The 20,462-nt window shown below is 35.3% G+C and overlaps 1 protein-coding gene across 3 annotated transcripts in view; it reads left to right on the top strand.

Moving 5' to 3' along the window:
• The window catches only part of LOC115441082 (spondin-2), an 81,813-nt gene that overhangs the window by 42,009 nt on the left and 19,342 nt on the right, over positions 1-20,462 (top strand). For all 3 annotated transcript variants that reach the window (XM_037440423.1, XM_037440424.1, XM_037440425.1), the window contains one exon: positions 20,133-20,332. In XM_037440423.1, the coding sequence (XP_037296320.1) occupies positions 20,133-20,332 (200 nt within the window). The remainder of the gene's footprint in view (positions 1-20,132; positions 20,333-20,462) is intronic.

A 20,462-nucleotide genomic window follows, 5' to 3' on the forward strand; every position in this document is an offset into this window, starting at 1 on the left:
GTAATGAGTAATGTTTTTTTGCTTTATAAATGTCACGGTTAATTGAAATCGTGACGTATTACTTTTTTTTAAGGTTGAAAATATCATTAATTCCTACGCGTTAAATTGATTTTTGTTATTAAAATTCTCTGTGGTGTTTCTCTGGTTAGTTTTATTGATCTAGTACATCGTAATGGGTCTATGAATTATGGTGTTCTAGGTATGATATCCAGGTAACAACATTTCTTTTTTATTTATGTTTGTTGTTTTTGTGCTTGTCTTTTATCGTGGGACAGATATAATAGGCCCAAAATGTAGGTTAAATAACCACTGCCTACCTATTGAAAAGTCGTGATAGTGTAGGTATGTTGAATAAAATACATGAAATATTATTCCCATATTCTATCTTCGATGATATTATTTTAATACATCACGGGACCCAATTTTCTGTACCATAATATAATTTCATTCGTCAAATCATTTTATATCACTCGGGGGAGTTTATTTTGTGTCTTAAAAATACAGAGTCCTTTGACATGGCTTTAAAAAAAAATCACATGCTCGTCTTTACTAGCTAACGTTGTGTCAAAACACGAATAACGAATATTTTCATCAAACATCCCTGTTTCACTTTTCTGATTTTTTTATCATATTGTAGTTTATTTTGAATATGCGTGAGTTCTGATTGAAAATGTGATGGTACCGCTGCGACGAATTCTTTTAGTGTAGTGGCATTAGGGGATGTTAAATGAAAAGTCCTTTACAGATGATTAAAAAAATAAACATGGGACACTCTTGGGTCCTCTCAATGTGACATTGACATTTACGTGTGTCGCGGGAATATAACCTTATATACTACATAATAAGGTTGTTTTTCCCTGACACGCGTAATGTCACGCGTAATGTCATGTGGCTGTCGGGCTCGCCGGCAAGCCAAGAGCGGACAGACGAGTTAATAAAAGATTTTTTTACCATTTAACCATTTATTTTTTTACACACACGTAAGAACAACAAATAAAGAAGTATAAAAAAGAACACACACGAACATACATTTTTATATTTGCGACAAAGTTTTAAAAATGCAGATGTTATCGAATATTGTATTTAAAAACTATATTTTTAATATTATTATTAATTATAATATTATATATTCACCATAAAAATCATCCATACGTAAAAAATCGTATTTCATGGTAAATTCAAGCTAATTACCCACATCACATTCCACTGTACTTACTTGGCATGGAATATTTTAGAAAAAACACATATTTGAGAGTGAATCACGCTACACGTTCAGGTAAATTTGCATCAGTGTAAATATAACCCGGTCATTGTGTCGCTGATTCAATATTCAACAGGTGTATTTCTGTTTGACGACGACATTGTCTTCACATTTCTCCGAAGAATACTGAGTGTAAAATAATGAGTGAATTTGTATGTTATATATATTTATTACTAGCTTTCGCTCGCAGCTTCGCCCGCGTGAAGGAGTTTTCAAACTTACTCAATATGTATCGTTATATTATGACCAAATTACACAAAATTATTATCAATTTTAGCCTATGTGTTATTCTAAAGTAAACCCAAGATTATTGTAAAGTTTCATCCAAATCTGTTCAGTAGTTTTTTCGTGAAAGAGGAACAAACATACATACATCCATCTTCACAAACCTACACATTTATTATATTAGTAGGATAGGATGTTTACGCGAATGTTAGGTGTTAGATATCGAAAAAGAGACTAGTTTTCGGATATTACGGTGGATGTCAGTCCGCCCCGTAACCAAGAAGGAAGCAAACTTCTCGAAACATGGGGGGCATAGTAAAAAAAAAACTTTCTGAAAACTAGTTTTATTCTGATGTTTATTAAATACTTTTCTTCATGGTTGCATCCGTTTGGTGTTCTTAGCGCGATAGTTCTACTCTGGTTTCAACAAACAAGTCAATATAGGTTATGGTTATCTGTGTGTCAAATATCCAAATCTTGTTTGATAATTGATATAATAAATACAAACATGTAAATAATCTTTTTTAAGTATTATATTAGTAAACCTAGTTTTCGTTTGCGGTGTCGCTTGCGTAAATAATTTTTGCTTACATAAAAGTTATCAAATAAAATATAGCTTTTGTTTGTCACACCCAGTGATATTAATAACGATATGATGATATAAATGTTTTTAACTACGCTATCTTTGGCAGAAAATCCAACTAAAACACACTGTTTTCGAAGCAACTTCTCAAATCAGAATGAGGAGATGCTAAACCTTTTATTATTAGGGGTAAACATTCAGTTAAGAGGATTGATGACGTAATTAACAAGTAAATATACCGGCTCATTACCAATGACTTAACCATTGTCAACATGATCGAAATTACAGAAATTGACAGTCGTGAAACCACGGCTCGACCGCGCTCGTGTTAGGCGGAAGCGGTTCGACTGTTTACGACAGTCGTAAACTTGTGGGGGATGTCGGATAGTAAAATGGATTGTGGTGTTATTTATTTTAAGTACATTCTTCCGTATTTCTTGTTATGTAGGCCGATGTTCAGCGAGTAAGATCTCTTAAATGTATAGACGATCGTGTCATCTTTGATAATGTCAATATATTATAGCATTACATAAAAAAAAAAAACAATAAGTTAGTTTGTAATGAGCCATTTTTGCAATCTCGTTATCAAATATTGTGCCTACTCAAAGATGAAAAAGTGTATGGTAAAGCATAAGAAGTGGATAAAGAAAGGCTCTGTCCAGCAGTAGGACTCTATTATACTCTGATGATAACTAATTTACTGTCAGTATTATTGTGTTTTAGATAACTATTTTCTACATATAATAATAGAAAATAAGCATAATATTTTTTTGTACAAAAAAGCGGCGACCGCCTAGCTGGATGTGGAACGGACTGCCGATACGAATATCCGCAAGTTCAAAACCCAAGGGCACACACCTCTGACTTTTCTAAAATGACGTGTGTATTATTTGTGAATTATCGCTTTAACGGTGAAGGAAAACATCGTGAGGAAACCTGTATACCTGAGAAATTCTCTATAGGAATTTTGAGGGTGTGAGAAGTCTACCAATCCGCACTAGACTAGCGTGGTGGACTAAGGCCTAATCCCTCTCAGTACTAGATGAGGCCCGTGCCCAGCAGTGGGACTATTTTTTTTTTGTACCCCCAAATTAACTTCACAGCTAGAAGACGCAATACATTATACATATTTATGACTCAATCAAAACAAAAACAAGTAATAAACAACCAATTAAATATAGTGGTGAATCAATGTTTCCGATTACTAACAACGTTCCCAGGCGAATTGTTTGCACTACTCTGCATGAAGCAACTTGCGGTTGAACATAAAAGGCATCCATCGCAGTTATTAACCTACTGCAATCCAACTATTTAGGTCACCGATGAGCAATATTAATTGTTTTGTTTATTTATATAAAAAACATTGTTTTTGTTAAAGGTCAAACTCGGTAGTTTGTTTCTTAGTTTTTTGTTTTATTGAAGATGATCACCTATATACAATATTATTTTTCAATTACCTCAAAAAAAAATAAGATTATGTGCTGCCGTCAGTAAACACATATTTCGCAAAAAAAATTAAACCAAAAAAACAATGTTATAAAATTGTCTTCCATAAACGGTAATTTTTGGTCAAAGATTACATTGATTTATAATTAGGGGTTTCTAGCGTCCATTAGTCATATCTCTTGTTTTAACTTTGTCTTGCTGTGATTTATTAAATAATCGTTTCTTATGCACATAATATATTATATTCTATGATAAGATATATTTTATATCCGCCCGGATAGCGATCACCGCAAACAAGGTGTTAAATACGTAGTGGCCCACGTGTGTCGCGTTCCAGGATCACCCTGTGTATTTTCGGTTCCAACAGGCCAGCATAATTGACAACATTTCATTTTTTCAACATACCCAAATGTTTATATTTTATGAAACTAGATCTGAACTTATGAGACCCATATTTTTTCTTTTTTCGAAATTCAGATATTTTCATTCATGATTTTCACTTTGAATTTTGTTTTATTCTAAAACGACGTAAGCACCAAATGACGTCAAATATACGGCTCAAAACGCAATGACCTTTGCTTTGCAGTAAAAAAGAAGTGAAGTGACAGTTTTTTATTTATTGCACTTAATATACAAATGTATACAGGCGGACTTAATGCCATAGGCATTCTCTACCAGTCAACCTTAGGGTGGTGCAGAGATAATCAAGGTAGGTGCATCACGATAATACGACATTGAAAAAGAAGGTATATATAAAATACCTATAATAACTATAAATATAATATAAGTAACATTGTAACTATCAAAATACATAAAATACATATTATAATTATATAAACATATACGTATAAATATACATATATACATAAGAATATATACATATATACATAATATTATAAGTTAAGGTGGTGACTATTCCGCTTCATTCAGCAGTAACTGTTGAACTCTTTTTTGAAGGCAAACCGAGTGGTCGACGATCTGATTTCGGTTGGGAGTGAATTCCATAGAAGAATAGATTGGACAGCGAAAGAACAGTGAGTAAAGTCAGAGCTATGACGTGGGCATTTAAGGAGAAGATTGTTAGCTGAGCGAAGGTTCCTATCGTGACTATTACAGAGGTATTGGAAATTTGAAGATAAGTAAGTAGGAGGAGTAGGGGAGTTAAGAAAAGAGAATAAAGTAGTTAGTGCTCGCAACGAACGCCGCTGACGTATAGGCAGCCATTTAAGTTGTAGACGATAGGAAGAAATGTGATCATATTTACGGAGGTTAAACACAAATCGAATGCAGTTATTTAGAAGTCGGTCTAGTTTGTTGAGTAAGTCTGCATTCAGATCAAAATAGCACACATCACCATAGTCGATTATAGGAAGGATTAAGGATTGCACCAGCAGAGTCTTGGTTTTGGCCGGGAGAAAGTTCTTCAGACGGTAAAGAGCACGAAGGGTACCGGTGACTCTCTGACAGACTGACGTTACCTGGGGCCTCCAGCTCAGGGTAGAATCGATATGCAGACCGAGATCTCGTACACTAGAGCTCCAAGGAATGATTGTATCGTTGAATCTAACGGGTGGAATGATCGTATTATCCACCTTGCTGATCATCCTGGAACTACCTACAATAATGGCCTGACATTTCACAGGGTTCACGGATAAACCGAAATTGTCGGACCAGGTTTTAATCTTAATTAAGTCCCTGTTCACCCTGTCAACGGCCGCGGATACGCTATCGACTCCATCCTGAGAATATATTTGCAAGTCATCGGCATACAGGTGGTACGCACACTGAAGTTCTTGAGTTAAGAGATTGATAAATATTGAAAACAACAATGGGGAGAGTATGCCGCCTTGAGGGACTCCAGAGTTTATATGGCACCAACTGGACGAGGAATCGCCAAGTCGCACCAACTGCTGGCGTTCCTGAAGATAAGACGAGAACCAATCCAGAGCCGAAGGAGAGATCATGAGGTGGGAGAGGATGGCTAGAAGGATGTCGTGGCTGACGGTACCAAAGGCGTTCGAGAAGTCAACCAAGGCCAATACAGTGACCTTGGTGTCCTCCATGCCCGCCCTAATATCGCCAGTCACTTTGAGTAGCGCAGTTGTAGTGCTGTGACCATGTCTGAAACCGGATTGCAGTGGGCACAACAGGTTGTTCAGGTGCACAAACTCAGACAATTGTTTATGTGCACAAGCCTCAAGCACTTTGGAGAGGAAAGGAAGAATGGATATAGGACGGAAATCTTTCGCATGGGAAGGGTTAGGAATTTTCGGAAGAGGAATCACAATGGCTTTCCGCCACAGAGATGGGAATATGCCAGAGGAAAGGGAGCCATTAATAATGTCCGAAATGGCTGGGAGTAGGTGATCCAGGATAGGGATTATCATACGACGACTGATGTTATCGCAGCCAGTCGCATTGGATTTAATGGAAAGGATGTTTTTGTTTGGATGTTTTTTTGGATGTTTTTTGTTTCTCTCTCTCTCTTTGAAAGTAACAGTTGTGACGTATCTATTGTAATATTTTTTTTTTTTTTTTTTTTATTTATTTAAGGAACAAACAGTCACACAACAAAAAATATTACAACATTGCTAAAAGATAAAATGTTATAGACCTATAGTTCCCTATCTGTATAACAAAATATTTAAAGCATTGTCGAGGGTAGTTGAAAAAAAAATACTAAGTACATATTAATATGTCTGATATTACACAGGTATATGTTACAATGTTTGTTATAACTCCAGATTGCAATTCGAGTACAACAATACAACTACAAGAAATAAAATCAATCACAAGGCAGACTTCAATCCATATCCCGCCCGGAAATGTAATTTAAAGCTTTTTTTTTAAACATACGCAAGGTTTCATTAAAAACATCAACATTAACAAGTTTGTTATTATATAATCTACAAGTCCTTCTTATAAAAGTATTACTGGCATAGCAAGTTCTACAACCAGGAATAACGAATAAATGTTTTGCACGACAATCTCGCTCACGCCTGCGAGGTACTCTAAAGTTAAGTTCTTGTAATAACGCAGGAGCATCCGTACTATTATTTAAGATTTTATAAACGTGCATGGCATCAGTCAAATCTCGACGGTGACTTAAACGTGACATATTGTATCTTTGTAAAGAAGTATCGTAATTTATAGAACTGTAACCAGTACGGTAATTAAGAACCTTTAAAAAATATTTTTGAACCGCTTCAATTCTATCAATATGATTATTGCAATAGGGATGCCAAACAGCACTGGCAAATTCCAAATGACTACGAACGTAACTATTATATAATACTTTATAAGTTAATATTTGTTTAAAAGGTTTACCAACGCGTAGGATAAATCCTAATTGTTTATAAGCCCTATTTAAGGTTTTATCAATATGAGGAATAAAAGTAAGTTTTGTATCCATTACAACACCAAGATCACGAATCTCTGTTACTCGTGTCAGTACTGTGTTACAAAGTTTATATGTATAGTTTATGAATGATCTTTTCCTGCTGAAACTAATAACAAAACATTTTTCTGGATTTAAGAATAGATTATTAGTGTTACAATACGTCTCGAGTACATTTAAATCATCTTGTAACAGGTTACAATCATCCGAATTTATATTGACATTTGACGTTGACAAATGACGGTGTCTTAGTTTTTTTAAAATAAATAGTAAGGTGGACCGAGGATCTATTTCATTCAACCGTATATGTGACGTCATCAAGCATTTTTCGGTGGTTTTAGGCATGTTTACATTTTGAAATGTTGTCAATTGTGCAGATTACCAAGGGGTAATCATCTTTCGTGAGGTGACTTAGCATCAGATGCAGTGGGGTCAATTTGTCGCGCTCACATAAAAAAAGTAGTATGGCACATACCTTACGAGTAACTGACCTGTTTCATTAAACTGTAGTCGTAATCAATTAAATCGACTTTCAACTTGTCATTTAATTCTCTTCGTAATATACTGGCGTCCTCAAGTACCGTTACTGATTATTTAATAGGTTGCAATTGAAAAGCATTTACTGTCATTGATTGATGCGCTGTGTGCAAGCTAAGATAAAACTTAATATAAATGGATTTAGATTGAGATTTGTAAAATATATTTTCTATATTATAGTTATTTAATATAAATGATATAATCTTTGTATCGGCAGGAAGTAAAAATAGTAATCACTTGCAAGGTTAGACGGAAGCGCAACTAAACCCATTTTGCAGTTCTTAGGATACTTGAACGATAGGGTAGAGAGGATGTCGCTATATCGGAAAAGATTGCAACAACAAAAAACTAAGTAATGTAAATACCACTAGCATGAAAGCTTAGTTGAGAATGGAAAAAATTATCAAGACGGATGTTCGTAGCTTTAAAACCCAAGACACGCCGCTCACTTGTCGAAATTATGTGTGTATTATCAATTATCGTTCGCTTTAATGGTAATAATATCGTGATGAAACCCACATACTTGATAATTCTTCTATATAATTTTGAAGTTATGTGAAGTCTCCCCACCCACACTATGCCAGCGTGGTAGATTAAGGACTAAACTCTCTCTGTAAAGGATTCCCGTACTCAGCAGTGGGCAGAATAAGCAGGGATATTATTAGTATTAACTAAGGAAGTACATTTTTGTAGCATAAAACTCACATCGTTTGATATAAAATACATAAAATTCACAATCTGCACGATTTACAAACAAAAACAGTTTATAAATTGAATTCAAAAAGACCAATATTGACATGTGGCTTACGTAGAAAGTACGCCTTTTGGTACATAACGCTAGTAAGAAATAGACAAATTAAATTCGTTCAGACGTCGCGAGGGCTGGGTAATGTGTACCCAGTTGTAATTAATGAGTTTTAGGAAAGTTTAAAGTATTTGCCATTTAAATATGTCAGCGTACATGTCACATGTGTTGGGGCTGTCGGCTAACCTCAAGGTTAGGGCTGTTTCAGACTAAACGAGCGGCTTAATGCTGAAAGTTTCGAAGTAAAATTAACGTAAAAAATTGTGTATGCCTTGATGTTTGGTAGAAATTAACACATAAATCCTTTAATGTATTTTGATTGATGTACCACGTGGATAGAAAACGTTCTAAGTTTCTTTGTTTTATATTTGAAAAGTGTTCATATATAATAATATCAGCCCTGTATTATATACTGTCCCATTGATGGGCACGGAAATATTCTACAGCTGAGATTTGGCCTTAGTCCACCACGTTGGCCTACTGCAGATTGGTATATTTCACACACCCTTAAAATTCTTATAGAGAATTTCTCAGGTATGCAGGTTGTCTCACGATGTTTTCATTCATCGTTAGCAAGCGATAATTCACAAAGAATACACACATCATTTTGGAAAAGTCAGAGGTATGTGCCCCTCGGTTTTTTTTTTGGAGATCTGCCGTGATTATCACCGGGGCTACCCTGCTAACGGTGTACAAGCGATCCCCCGGCTTAGCAACCAAGGCAGTCCCTGTGAGGATTTGGTGGACACTACCATTATCGCCGAGTGTGCCAGCGGACGGTACGCCGGCGACCCGCGGCTATCCCGTCACAGGGCCCGGGAGGAACAAGGGAGGGGATAGAGGGAAGGAAAAGAAAAGGAAGGAAGAGCTTTCTTAAGATGGTTGGAAGGGGGAGGACGGGGAAATGTTCGCGAACCCTTATAGGCCTCAATGTGTATTTAGCAACCACGAGGTATACACACTGAACTGTGTGCCTAGGGTCGCGGCAAATGTACCCCCATGCATGAGCGTGCATTTGCTGTGGTGACCAAGCGCACAAGAATTGACTCGTGGTGGGGGGGAAGGGGGGGAGTTTAGGATTTGAACCTGCGGACATTCGTCTCGTCAGTCCGTTCCACACCCAACTAGGCTATCGTCGATTTTTTCCATTCTTATAGCAGGTGTTATTCCAATAAAGGTTTTATACCAGCGTATCAGAAAACATCAACAGTAATATGATCTATGTTTATTGATGACATTATACACGCTCTAAAAATCATCGAACTTCATCCAACAACTAACAGATATTGCTTCTATGTAAATTGACATAGCTTTATTTGGCACCCTGCTACCATGTTACCAGGCCTGATATTTTTATATTTATAGCACATAAGCATTAGCATTTAGGTATTTATGTCCGCCTGGAAAGACCATCGAAAACAAGATATAAAACCAACCACGGTGGCCCGCGTAAGTGTATCGCGTTCCAACATCAGCCAGTATTTGATTTTAAGCAGATCATAATAGTATCGACGAGAGGGTAATGATCCCTTGTCAGTCTATTTACCATCAACGATCAGTAGTGTGGTCACTTTGTCAAACCTCTATAAAAATACAGTATAAATCAAAATCAATATAATAATGAAGGGATTTCTGACGTTCAATCAAGAGTCTATCGCCGTCCACTGCTGAACGTAAGCCTTATCAAGTGAAGTCCAAGCTGACTTTAAAGAAATTGAAGCGGTTTTTGGGCCTCCGAATATTTCAATCACCATGCGAAATGTAACAGTCCGTAAGCGTTGCTAAAATCTATCAGTGACACTTAATATTGAGCTTTATGGAAAGAATGAATTTCTATTGCTAAGATCGAAACATTGTTGGCAATTATCGCTAATGGGGCTGAACTGAGTATTTCAGAGAAGAGTTTGAAATACAGAATTGAGACAGTATTTATTGAATTAAGACATGTTAAAATAGGATCCTGTTTTAATATTGATTTTGTATTTTATACTTAAGTAAATATGCTAATAGGTAATTTATGGAAGACTATGTATTCCTCGTGTTTACTTTTACCCGCTACAGGCGTCCTTATTTTTCATAGAGAGCAAATTACCGGAAAAACAGCCTATGTTAATCAAGACATGGTCTACTTGTGTACTAGATTTCATCCAAATCTGTTCAGTTGTACTTCTAACCAATTTTCACAAACTTTCATATTTATATTCGTAAGAAGTAAGATGACGGTATACTAAAATGAAAATTCTAGAACAATATTGTTTTTTTGCAGCTCAGGATTAGGAATAATGAGGGTCATTGATTATCATCTTTAACCCTAGAGACTAAAAATACGCAGAATATATTTTCTATTTACTACTAGAAACCAACAATTTTACGATCATGATAACCCAATTACCCACGCTTTGTCGAGTCCAAGCAAGTCTATCGTGACGCGTAATGGCTTGGTTTTATTAATAGCTCGCGGCCACGGCGACTAGTTGGACAGCCACCTGTGATTCAATAAAATATTCCAGTCTTTATGAAAAGTACGATCTGGGTCCTTCGATGGAATGAATCAGGGTATACTGTTTAGTTATAGTAAAAATAGACAATGACGGTTCGTTTGTTTCGTTCCTTTTTATCTAAATCCTTTCATAGTTTCTAATTTCTTATGTTTTCTATCCAAAGGTTGTCTGGAAAAAATCTCCGATTACTATAACACCGCCATTTGTAGTTCCTATTTGTTCTTAATTTCTATTGTATATTTACTTTTCTATAAGACTTGATGTACAATAAAGAGTTAAAATAAATAGAAATATTTGTTTATAATTTTTATGATAATTCTATTTTAGTTTTATTATAAAATCCGAATGCATTGTTTTAATATATCGACTTCATATTATTCAGGCGTTGCATTTAATGCAGTAGCAAGAATTTTAGGAAATTTCACATGATCTATTTTATTATTAATAGATGTTATATTATGTTTTGGTTAAGGGTTTCTATGTTCTATGTTCAGGGGCTCCTTTTTCCGCACCTAGCCTGTAGTAGGTCGGGCCGTTGTGTGGGGTATGCCGGCTATGGGTCTAACCAGCCCAACTCCTTCCAGAAACGCAAGATCTTCCTGGTTCCTCCACAGGCTTCTCGGAGTGACCCCCTAGTTAAGAGCCTATCAAAACCGTACCGCTTATTGCATAATTAATTTATATAAAAGACTGAAAATATATATTAGATGATTCACTTACCCGTTTGTCTTTGCCATAAAAAGAAAATGAAATTTATTATCTTTGATAATATGACCTTTTTTATCATCTAGTTATACCGTTTTAACAGAGTAACCAGTTATACTGAATGAAAGTGACAGATTGACATACATGCCAGTTGCAATAACAACTAGTGATAATAGAGCGTCGGGCTATTTAGTATCTATTGCTGGCGCTAGCATTAGTCACTATTGGCATCGATTCATGTTTCTAATGATTCCGTAGTACACTTATACTCAAAAGATTTTTAGTTGAATGATGAGATATTTCTTATATAATTTAGTTTTTGGCCATGTTTCCGCCTGCGTGTATTTTTTCTGGGATAAATATTTTACCGGGATGAAAAGTAGCTTCGGAATAATGTAGCTTCCTATTAATGAATTTTCAAAATTAGTTCAGTAGATCCAGAGATTAGACTCTACATCGCACAAACAAGCAAACTTTTCCTCTTAATAATATTAGTATAAATAATATAGCAGTCTTGTTTAAAATAATGCCCACTGCTGAGTAGTGACTTCCTCTATTATTAGGATTTTGGCATTAATTCACCACGCCGTCCTAGTGCGGATTAGCAGCTTTCGCATACCTTCGATAATTCTCAAATTTCCTCACGATTATTTCCTTTGTCGTTAATGCGAAAAAAATATTAACAATACGTGCACTTATCTTTCGAAAAGTCAGAAGCTTGGGTTTGAGTCCAACATTTGTATTCGGAGTTTCATACCCAAAAAAGCTATCATCTTCTTTTCCTATATTATTGCGCAATTTGTTACTGAATATTATAAGACGTCGACCTATAGTTAATTTGTTTACTTAGGCTTCTGTGGCAAGAGTTTCAGTAACAGTCTGAGTGATTTGAGCAATTACATTTATCTTGACTTTGGTAAACTTGTTCTGATGAGTATATTTAAATTGTAATTAATAAATTTTGGACAGATCTAAGAGATAAAATCTGAGGTAAAGCAACTAATATTAAATAATTACTACCTAGTTTAAAAATTCTAAACTGATATCGTGTTCATCTCTGTCCCACTCTAAGGTTGATTGGGAGAGAATGCCCACAATAGATCCGCTTATGTAAAAAAAAAAAATGTGAAGCGAAAGTAAATAAACTACCACAAATGAGAGATCTTCTCGCCTTGACATCTTATCCTATAAAAAGAGCACAATATTTGTACGGTATAATTTTCCCAATTTCGGCATTTCTCAGTAATTGTATTTTCATACTTGGCACAATTCTTGTGTTACATTCATGAATATTAATTGAAGTCACGTAAGCTACGTGTCGCTGAGGACTCTTGTGATTCTCGCCTTTTTATAAAATTACTAAGCCGTTTCTAAGAAATGAATGGAAAATTATGAAAATTAAAGATAATTTGAATATTGTATGTAAGGATTTCAGGTCGTTTCTCTAGTGCCCTATTTATGTTAAAAATACTGCCGTGCTGAGCGCTAAAGCGGTATGTCAGGGAATCCTTATTTCGAGATAATCGCCGTTTTGAAAGATAGTTTTATAGTTTTTTAAGTAAAACTGAGATAGAGAAGACTCTTAAGGTTTTTTTTTTAACAAGATACCGTTATTTTGGTAAGTTTATTGGATGGGCATTTCTTTAAGCTATGCGACGACATAAAAATCAAGATTTTGATTTTTCTTTAGATACCGCTTTTAAGCTTAGCATGGCAGAATAGTGGTTTTAGATTAATTTTCTCAATCAAGTCACAGAAATAATAATAAAAATAGTTTCAATTATTAGTGACTCTTTTCGAAATTTATGTGATTCAACTAAGTTTAATTTTTCGATAAATAGGAAAGGATTGTAGACATTTGCTGCTGGGGCCGATACGCTATCTCTAATATGTAGACTAAGTAACGCTTGTATACGGTGGTCCCTATCCGGGCGGATATAAAATATATCCACCAGCGTCTGGTCCATTGGAAGTGGACAATTAACATTTCCAACTCCTCCCTATCTTTCTATTTGATTTCGTTGCGGGATAATAACAAATTAGTTTTCCCCGAGACTCGCCTAGCTTCACCGCTTGGTGTCATAATGCGTGCCACTGCTGATCCTGGCTTACAGGAGTTGTAACATGGGTGTGAAGGTGGGAAAGTATCATCAGAATTCCCAGAATCAAAACAATTTCGTAACCAAAACACTATATAAATAAGTCAGTAAATAATAACACGACAGAATAAGCTCCACTTTGTCCAACAAATTCCAAATAACACGGTAACTAAGTTGGACAATAAGCCTTGAAACAGTAGCGCTCTGGTTGATTTTGTGGTTTTTAATACTTGATCAAAGAATGGAGTTGTAACAGTGGATTGATTTACATATATTGTTTGCTGATACTATTTTATAAAATTACTAGTATTTATTCGTGATAATACTGGCGTTAAAATTGTTTAAAATTCGTCGATAAAACCCTAATTATGTAAATAAGGGGCTTAGACTTTAAAACACTTCGCTTATTATACCAAACGCAACAGCAACCTGTTACTTTATTGTTTTGAGACGGTGATATTACTCCGGTTAGCTTGTCCATTCATGCTGTCAAAATGCCTACAGAGTGACTCTAAAAATGTTTAATATTCTTTGGTTGCAACTCTGTATTGTCAGCATTGGTAGGTAACATAGTACTTGAGCTATAAAACACAAAATTCTGCTTTCTATTCTAACAGACAACATATTTATCAAACTTTATCTTCTATGTTACATCTATACTATTATATAAAGTTGAAGCGTTCGTTTGTTTGAACGCGCTAATCTCAGAAACTACTGGTTCGAATTGAAAAGTTCTTTTAGTGTTAGATAGCCCATTTATTGAGGAAGGCTATAGGCTATAACCATTTATAAAAGAGAAAGTGTGATGGCGCTCGCGCATAACTAATCACACAGGGCTAGGATAGAAACTCTAAAAATTCTTCTACAAATAACAAATCAATATTCTAATTGAATCACATAAACAGCGCAAAGTTCATGTAAGCTAACTACAGATATAAAGTTTCGCGATCAAGATATCTCTAATGACCGCATTTAGCGTCTTGTCTAATGACAGCGCGCTAACGATCCTCGTAATTGCTCCAATATCTACGTACATTTGTTATTGATGTCGCTTACGTACAAATATGGAACTTTGGTGGTGAATCGTGAGCATTGTGTGAGCTGTGTAAGAATAAATAATGTTTCATTTGCAACTGTTTTTTGTGACTGGCGATGGATAATCTATCGTCAGTCGACATTCTATTTAGACTCTTATTACCAGTTAGTGTAGTGGGTCACCTGTCCTGGCCCGCATAAAAATGCCGAGCAATGTTACCATTGGAGGTACACTGTCACTGTCCATATTTTTAATATTTATTTATTTATTTTGAGAGTTTACAACAGAGAACACACATTACATTATTTTCACATATAGCAGTATAAAGGTAGAAGATAGCTGTGTTTCTCTACTTACAGTAAACTACAGAATGCATTACAAACATCATTGGACCAACCAAAAAATCCACAAGTTACCAAGAGTATTTTCTTTTGATTAGCAAACGTGCTCCAAGTTTCAGGGTAGGGTCTAAGCAATACACAAAGTAATCTTAATATTTGAATAATATACCAACTAGTGGGAGAAACTTTGATGAGTTTTGCGCCTTCACATAATTAGAACATATATAATGTAAGGTTATCACGGCTAGACTAACACGGGACTAGTCTGTATGCATAATTAAAGACGTACAATCGTTCTGTGCTGGGACTTGTTATTAACTTCAGATTGTTGGAACTATAAGGATGCTGAAAGTTCAAATTGTTGGAACAATTGTGCGTATGTTTATGTTAAATACTAATGCTTGCGGGATTGCGGAATTCTGCGAGATTTAATAATTTATATTGATTTAGGTTTTCGTCTATTTCTGTGCGAACTTCACGGACATTTGTTGACTTTTACTACATTTATTCAGATCGGGGTGTTTATGTTTGCTTCTAACGAGCAACGAAATGTTTTCGCAAGCTTTCGCATTTATAAAGTTAAGAATAAGACAGAAATTAAGTAAGACGCAATTGTTAATTAACTGTATTGTGAGAGTGAGTGTGCTACTATGGGTTCATTATGCGTAGATTGGTCCGTCAAATCTAAAACAATTTAAAACTTTGTATAATTGTAAAATGTAGGTAGATATTGTAACTTTGACTCTTCGGACCAACACCTCAGTCCCCCCGTAACTATGAAGGCTGCAAACTTCGAAACGTCGGGAGAAAATTATAATATAAATACCGCGATAAAATCCGTAAAATAGTTTTATTTCAATTAATTAACCAAAATGTAACTAAAACAACTAACCCAAAGCGACAAATTTCATACCTAAAGCATGAATACATGTAAGAAAAGAAATTAATGTTACCGAACGTAACGCCCACGTATTTTTCTCTAAGGGAAGAAATTAGCTCCAGGCCCCTGTGGCAAAACAAGCACATTAGTTAAGGTGGGGCTTATTCTTAATTACCTACGCTGGACAACATATGGCAATGTTTGTTTTCACTACGAGTGTACTGAGAGGTAATAAGATTAGGGTACAAATATTTTTTCGTGTACATTTCACATATATACAGTCTGAGTTTACCTTGAGATTATACTAAAACTGATTATAATTTTGTTTTGAGAAATTTAATAAAAATATTTTTTGTGTGAACTTGTTAAACTGATTCTGAGTGCTATAATTATCTTTAGAAGTCGGAATCAGATTATAGCGAAATTTGACTTTTGGTGAAAAAATCACATAACACAGCAAGCAATGCTGAATCCTACCTGGGTTTGTCGACGGCTATCGACTGTGATGTTAACTTACATCAAAACTAGACTCTTATTAAACTTATAAATATGACATTACGTAGACTAACGCGAATTTCCCTCTAAGTTTTTTGACTTACAATAGACCCAAGATGTAAACAGGTCACTTGCCTAATAGTCTGAAATACATACAACTGATGACATTGTCACACCCGAGCTGTTCAATAATAGCCCTGCGACATCTGATGTGAAGTTTCACTAGGCCCAGTAATAAGGTATTTTACCTTATTCGATTTTATCAGTTATTCTATAAGTAATAGCAAACGATACAAAAAGAAGCTCCTTCATGAAAGCAGTAATAAAATTGGTCAAAAATAGGGTAGTAATACATATTTTAAATAGCATAGTGGGGTAATCGTTGCATCTTATTCCTTCCCACTAAGATTATTGCGTCTCTTTCATTTTTGACATCTTGCTCTTCTACCAGTTTGCAAAGGCTTATATTATCTTGTTGGCTTAAAAACGGATTTCCATCGTAGTTTCTGCGTTACATTTTAAATGACGAAAATGTTTAATTAACTTAATAAAAAAACACGACTAAAATAGCTTGCTGTAATGTTCATCAAATTAGTACACTTCAATGTTTACACAAAGCAGCTTCACGGCAAAAATACTATACCTACATGCAAATAAATAGAAAATTTGATTAGTAATAATCCCCAAAATCCAAATTTTCATCTATCCCAAACGTACAAATTGGAAATTCGGCCAAATGAAAGCATTAAAATTTCACAAACCTAATCCATATCACAAAACGAACTGCACAGCCGAAAATCAATTCGTCAATAATAAATACACATTAAATATTACGTCCCTAAGCTTAATAAAGGCTGGCAACCCAATTAATAACAAAGGTAAGCTACTAATGAAAGGTAGTAACGTCGACCTAAAATAATATTAAATTAAGTGCTCTCGGAAATATATTTAATTCATGTGTCGCCAGCCCTTTCCCAATTATTTCGGGTTCGGCTCGTCCGAAATTATACTCAATAGAGACGTAATTGTATAGTTCGGTATTGTTGGCGATGTTTATTGGTATTCGATATTATAATACTTGTACAATGAGCCGCTTTGGGGTTTTACGTGATTAGTCTTTGTTTTTGTTGCGTGTGTGTTTTATTAGTAGTGATTGTATTATCATCAGTATAAAGTCTTGTTTTCCGTAGCAGGTTGTGTAGTGGTCGGTAGAATTACCAGGTGGTGTAAGAAAACTATCGATTTTATAATATAGCAAATAGAATCTAGTTCCTGCTAGTGTTACAAATACTTTACAATTATAGTATTTGTTTTAGCCTGTATAGGAAATAAAAAATCGCCATATTGTGGTAAGATGGATCTTATTTCTTGTACTGATAACGATAGCTTTAAGCGAGAGAGTTGGTTTTTTATTCTCCTGGTCAAGCTGTACATGGATTAGTATAACCAATAAACTTCATCTTGCATCGTATTCTTCAATATTAAGGATTGTAATCTCTCTTCCTACATCACTTTCTCTCAAACAAGCGTTGTAGATCTGGTCGCACCGACGTATTGGATCGTGTCGAGTCCTTCTCCTTTCTACAGTGGGCTTCACGAGGTTTTCACTGTCTTTTGCAATAGGACCGAAATATTCTAAGTTTCTGCGTATTGGAATCAACAATACCAACGAAACATAGCAACAAAACTAAAATACTATCGAGCGGACCGATCGTAAATCCACCACTGGTTATAAAAGATTATATTTTTCGGTCGGCAGTCGTAATTTCAGTGCAATATTGTTTATCACTTATTGTAACGCTGCCAACTGGCAGAGCGGGAGTTCAGTACACTCTGATATCACTCGTGAATCATACGTTACGCAAAACTACGGAATTAGGAAAGTGGGGATAAATTCTGAATGTTGACCTTTAGTGTCTGACCTTGAATATTTTTATTGGAATGTAGATCTCTTGTTTGCTTGGTCTGTTTGGGTAGTCAGCAAAATGTCTATTGTCTCTAAACTGTATTGCAAGTCCCAGTATGTTGCGGTTAAAAGAATTGTAAATGGTAGGTGATCGTAGATATTGCTCTTAAAAAATAGAAACTTAAGCCAGGTTAAACTTATATCAGCGTGTCAAGTTTTGTCAATAAAAACATTCCTTAGCAACTATCGGTTAACAATATTCGTCGTGGAATCTGAATCGCACTTCAAACGGCTAAAGGAAAATTTTATTTAATGTGTCATGACAAGACATCCATCATTCAACTTACGTCTTCTCATATTATTTTAAGAAATTATATTCTCAAGTCACCCCTACGAATTATGTACACGCCAATAATAATTTTAAATTCGGAAATTGCGCAACCAAAATTAACGGTTAAAAGCTAAAGGGCCAAAACAAATAAGCGCTTTTAAAAATAAAACATCGCTTTGAAAATCGAACGAAATCTTTTTAAGCCCAGCTTTGCTTTTGAGCCAACTTTTCAACAGGGACAAAGAGTAGGCGGGGCGAACATTGTTTTTTATTTAATTAGACGTGTGTAATTCTTAAATGTGTTAATGGTTGTTGTCTAAATATATGTTTATTTCTTGGAAAATTGAGAAAATATATTCCAATAAATGAATGAAAGTGAAATCACGTGCACATTTTAATCTTGGCTCCAATAATTCGTTTTGAGTCATAAAATTGAGGATAATTAGGCTATAAAGAGATTATTTTACAAATGCGAGGCATTGTTTTCGCAGAGAAGTTGGTTGAGTATTTCTTGCTACTTCGCAGTACGTAAGTACTTGGCACCATATTTCTCTTCGACTGAAGTCGATCGATATCCTATATTTGAAGTCGTTAATGTAATTAAGTCTACAGTGTATAGATGTAGTCGAACCTTACTATCACATTCTGAAGTGAAGATTAAGAGTTTACAACACTTTTCTAAACATGGACACTACTACTGCTTCAAGGTGAAGGAAAACATCGTTTGGAACCTGCATGCCTGTGAAGTTTACCAATTCTACAGGCCGGCGTGGTGGACTAAGGCCTAATCCCTCTCAGTAGTAGAAGCCGTGCCCGGCAGTGGGACAGTATATAATCCAGGGCTGATAATACTACTATTATATTAAGTGTGTTGTAGTCTCATAAAAGCTGAAAACCGAGACCAACTTCGGCAAGATTAAACGGCTAAATAAATTATCTCTAACAACAAATAAAAAATGCGTAGATTAAAAAGTTACGGCACAAAGTGCGGACCAGCTTCACAGTACGCTGTTTACAAAGTAATCCGCTAGCCCTTTCACCCACTTTCCACTTTCACGATTCATCTGAGATTAAATAAAACTTCATTAGTCGGCACGCCTTTTTGGATTAAAAAAGTTCTAAATATACTGGTGAGTGGATATATCTGCAGTTAGTCTACTATGAGGGAATATTGAATGGTGACGCCTTACTTATGAAAAAAATGTCCTAAAATAAATTAAGCTGAATGGAAGACTCTATTAACTGATAACGACAGAGTAATATAGTATACATACAAATATTGATAATTATATAATCTACTTTAGCTATTTAAGCAGTACTTCAAAAAATATTACAGTCAATATAAATACAAATATGATTGATCATAAAATGTACTCTATACCTACTTTTACAATGTCAGTAATCAGATTTGGGAGATTTAATGACCATTTAACTATGCGGTTTATTTTATTTATATTGATGAATAGATAAAAATGTTAATTTCTTAAACATTACCTATCTACACCACTTAGAAATAAAATGTTTATTATTAGTTAAAATCCAGTAACATCCAAAAATTAACCAATAAATCTGTATTGTCTCCAGGTGTATCACATGACCGGTCGTACGTATTATTCAGACTTGGTCGCCGAGTGTCGGCCCCGGTCCGTCAGTTCGCGGAGTCTGGTCGCTCAGACGCGCTGGGCTCAGCGGCAGGCACTATGGATGTTTTTGGTGCGCCTGCGATCGCGCAAGGCGCTGGGAGGACAGAAGCTGAGTTCTTTGTCGACGGAAATCACTCTAGAGTAAGTAATTTTTGATATACAATCATTTGTTAACTAACATAACATTGAGATTTGGTCGCCGAGTGTCGGCCCTAGACTGAGTTCGCAGAGTTGCTCAAACTCGCTGGGCACAGTGGGCGGTACTATAGAC

This window comes from Manduca sexta, chromosome 19, assembly GCF_014839805.1.
Source record: "Manduca sexta isolate Smith_Timp_Sample1 chromosome 19, JHU_Msex_v1.0, whole genome shotgun sequence".
In the NCBI taxonomy this organism is placed as follows: domain Eukaryota; kingdom Metazoa; phylum Arthropoda; class Insecta; order Lepidoptera; family Sphingidae; genus Manduca; species Manduca sexta.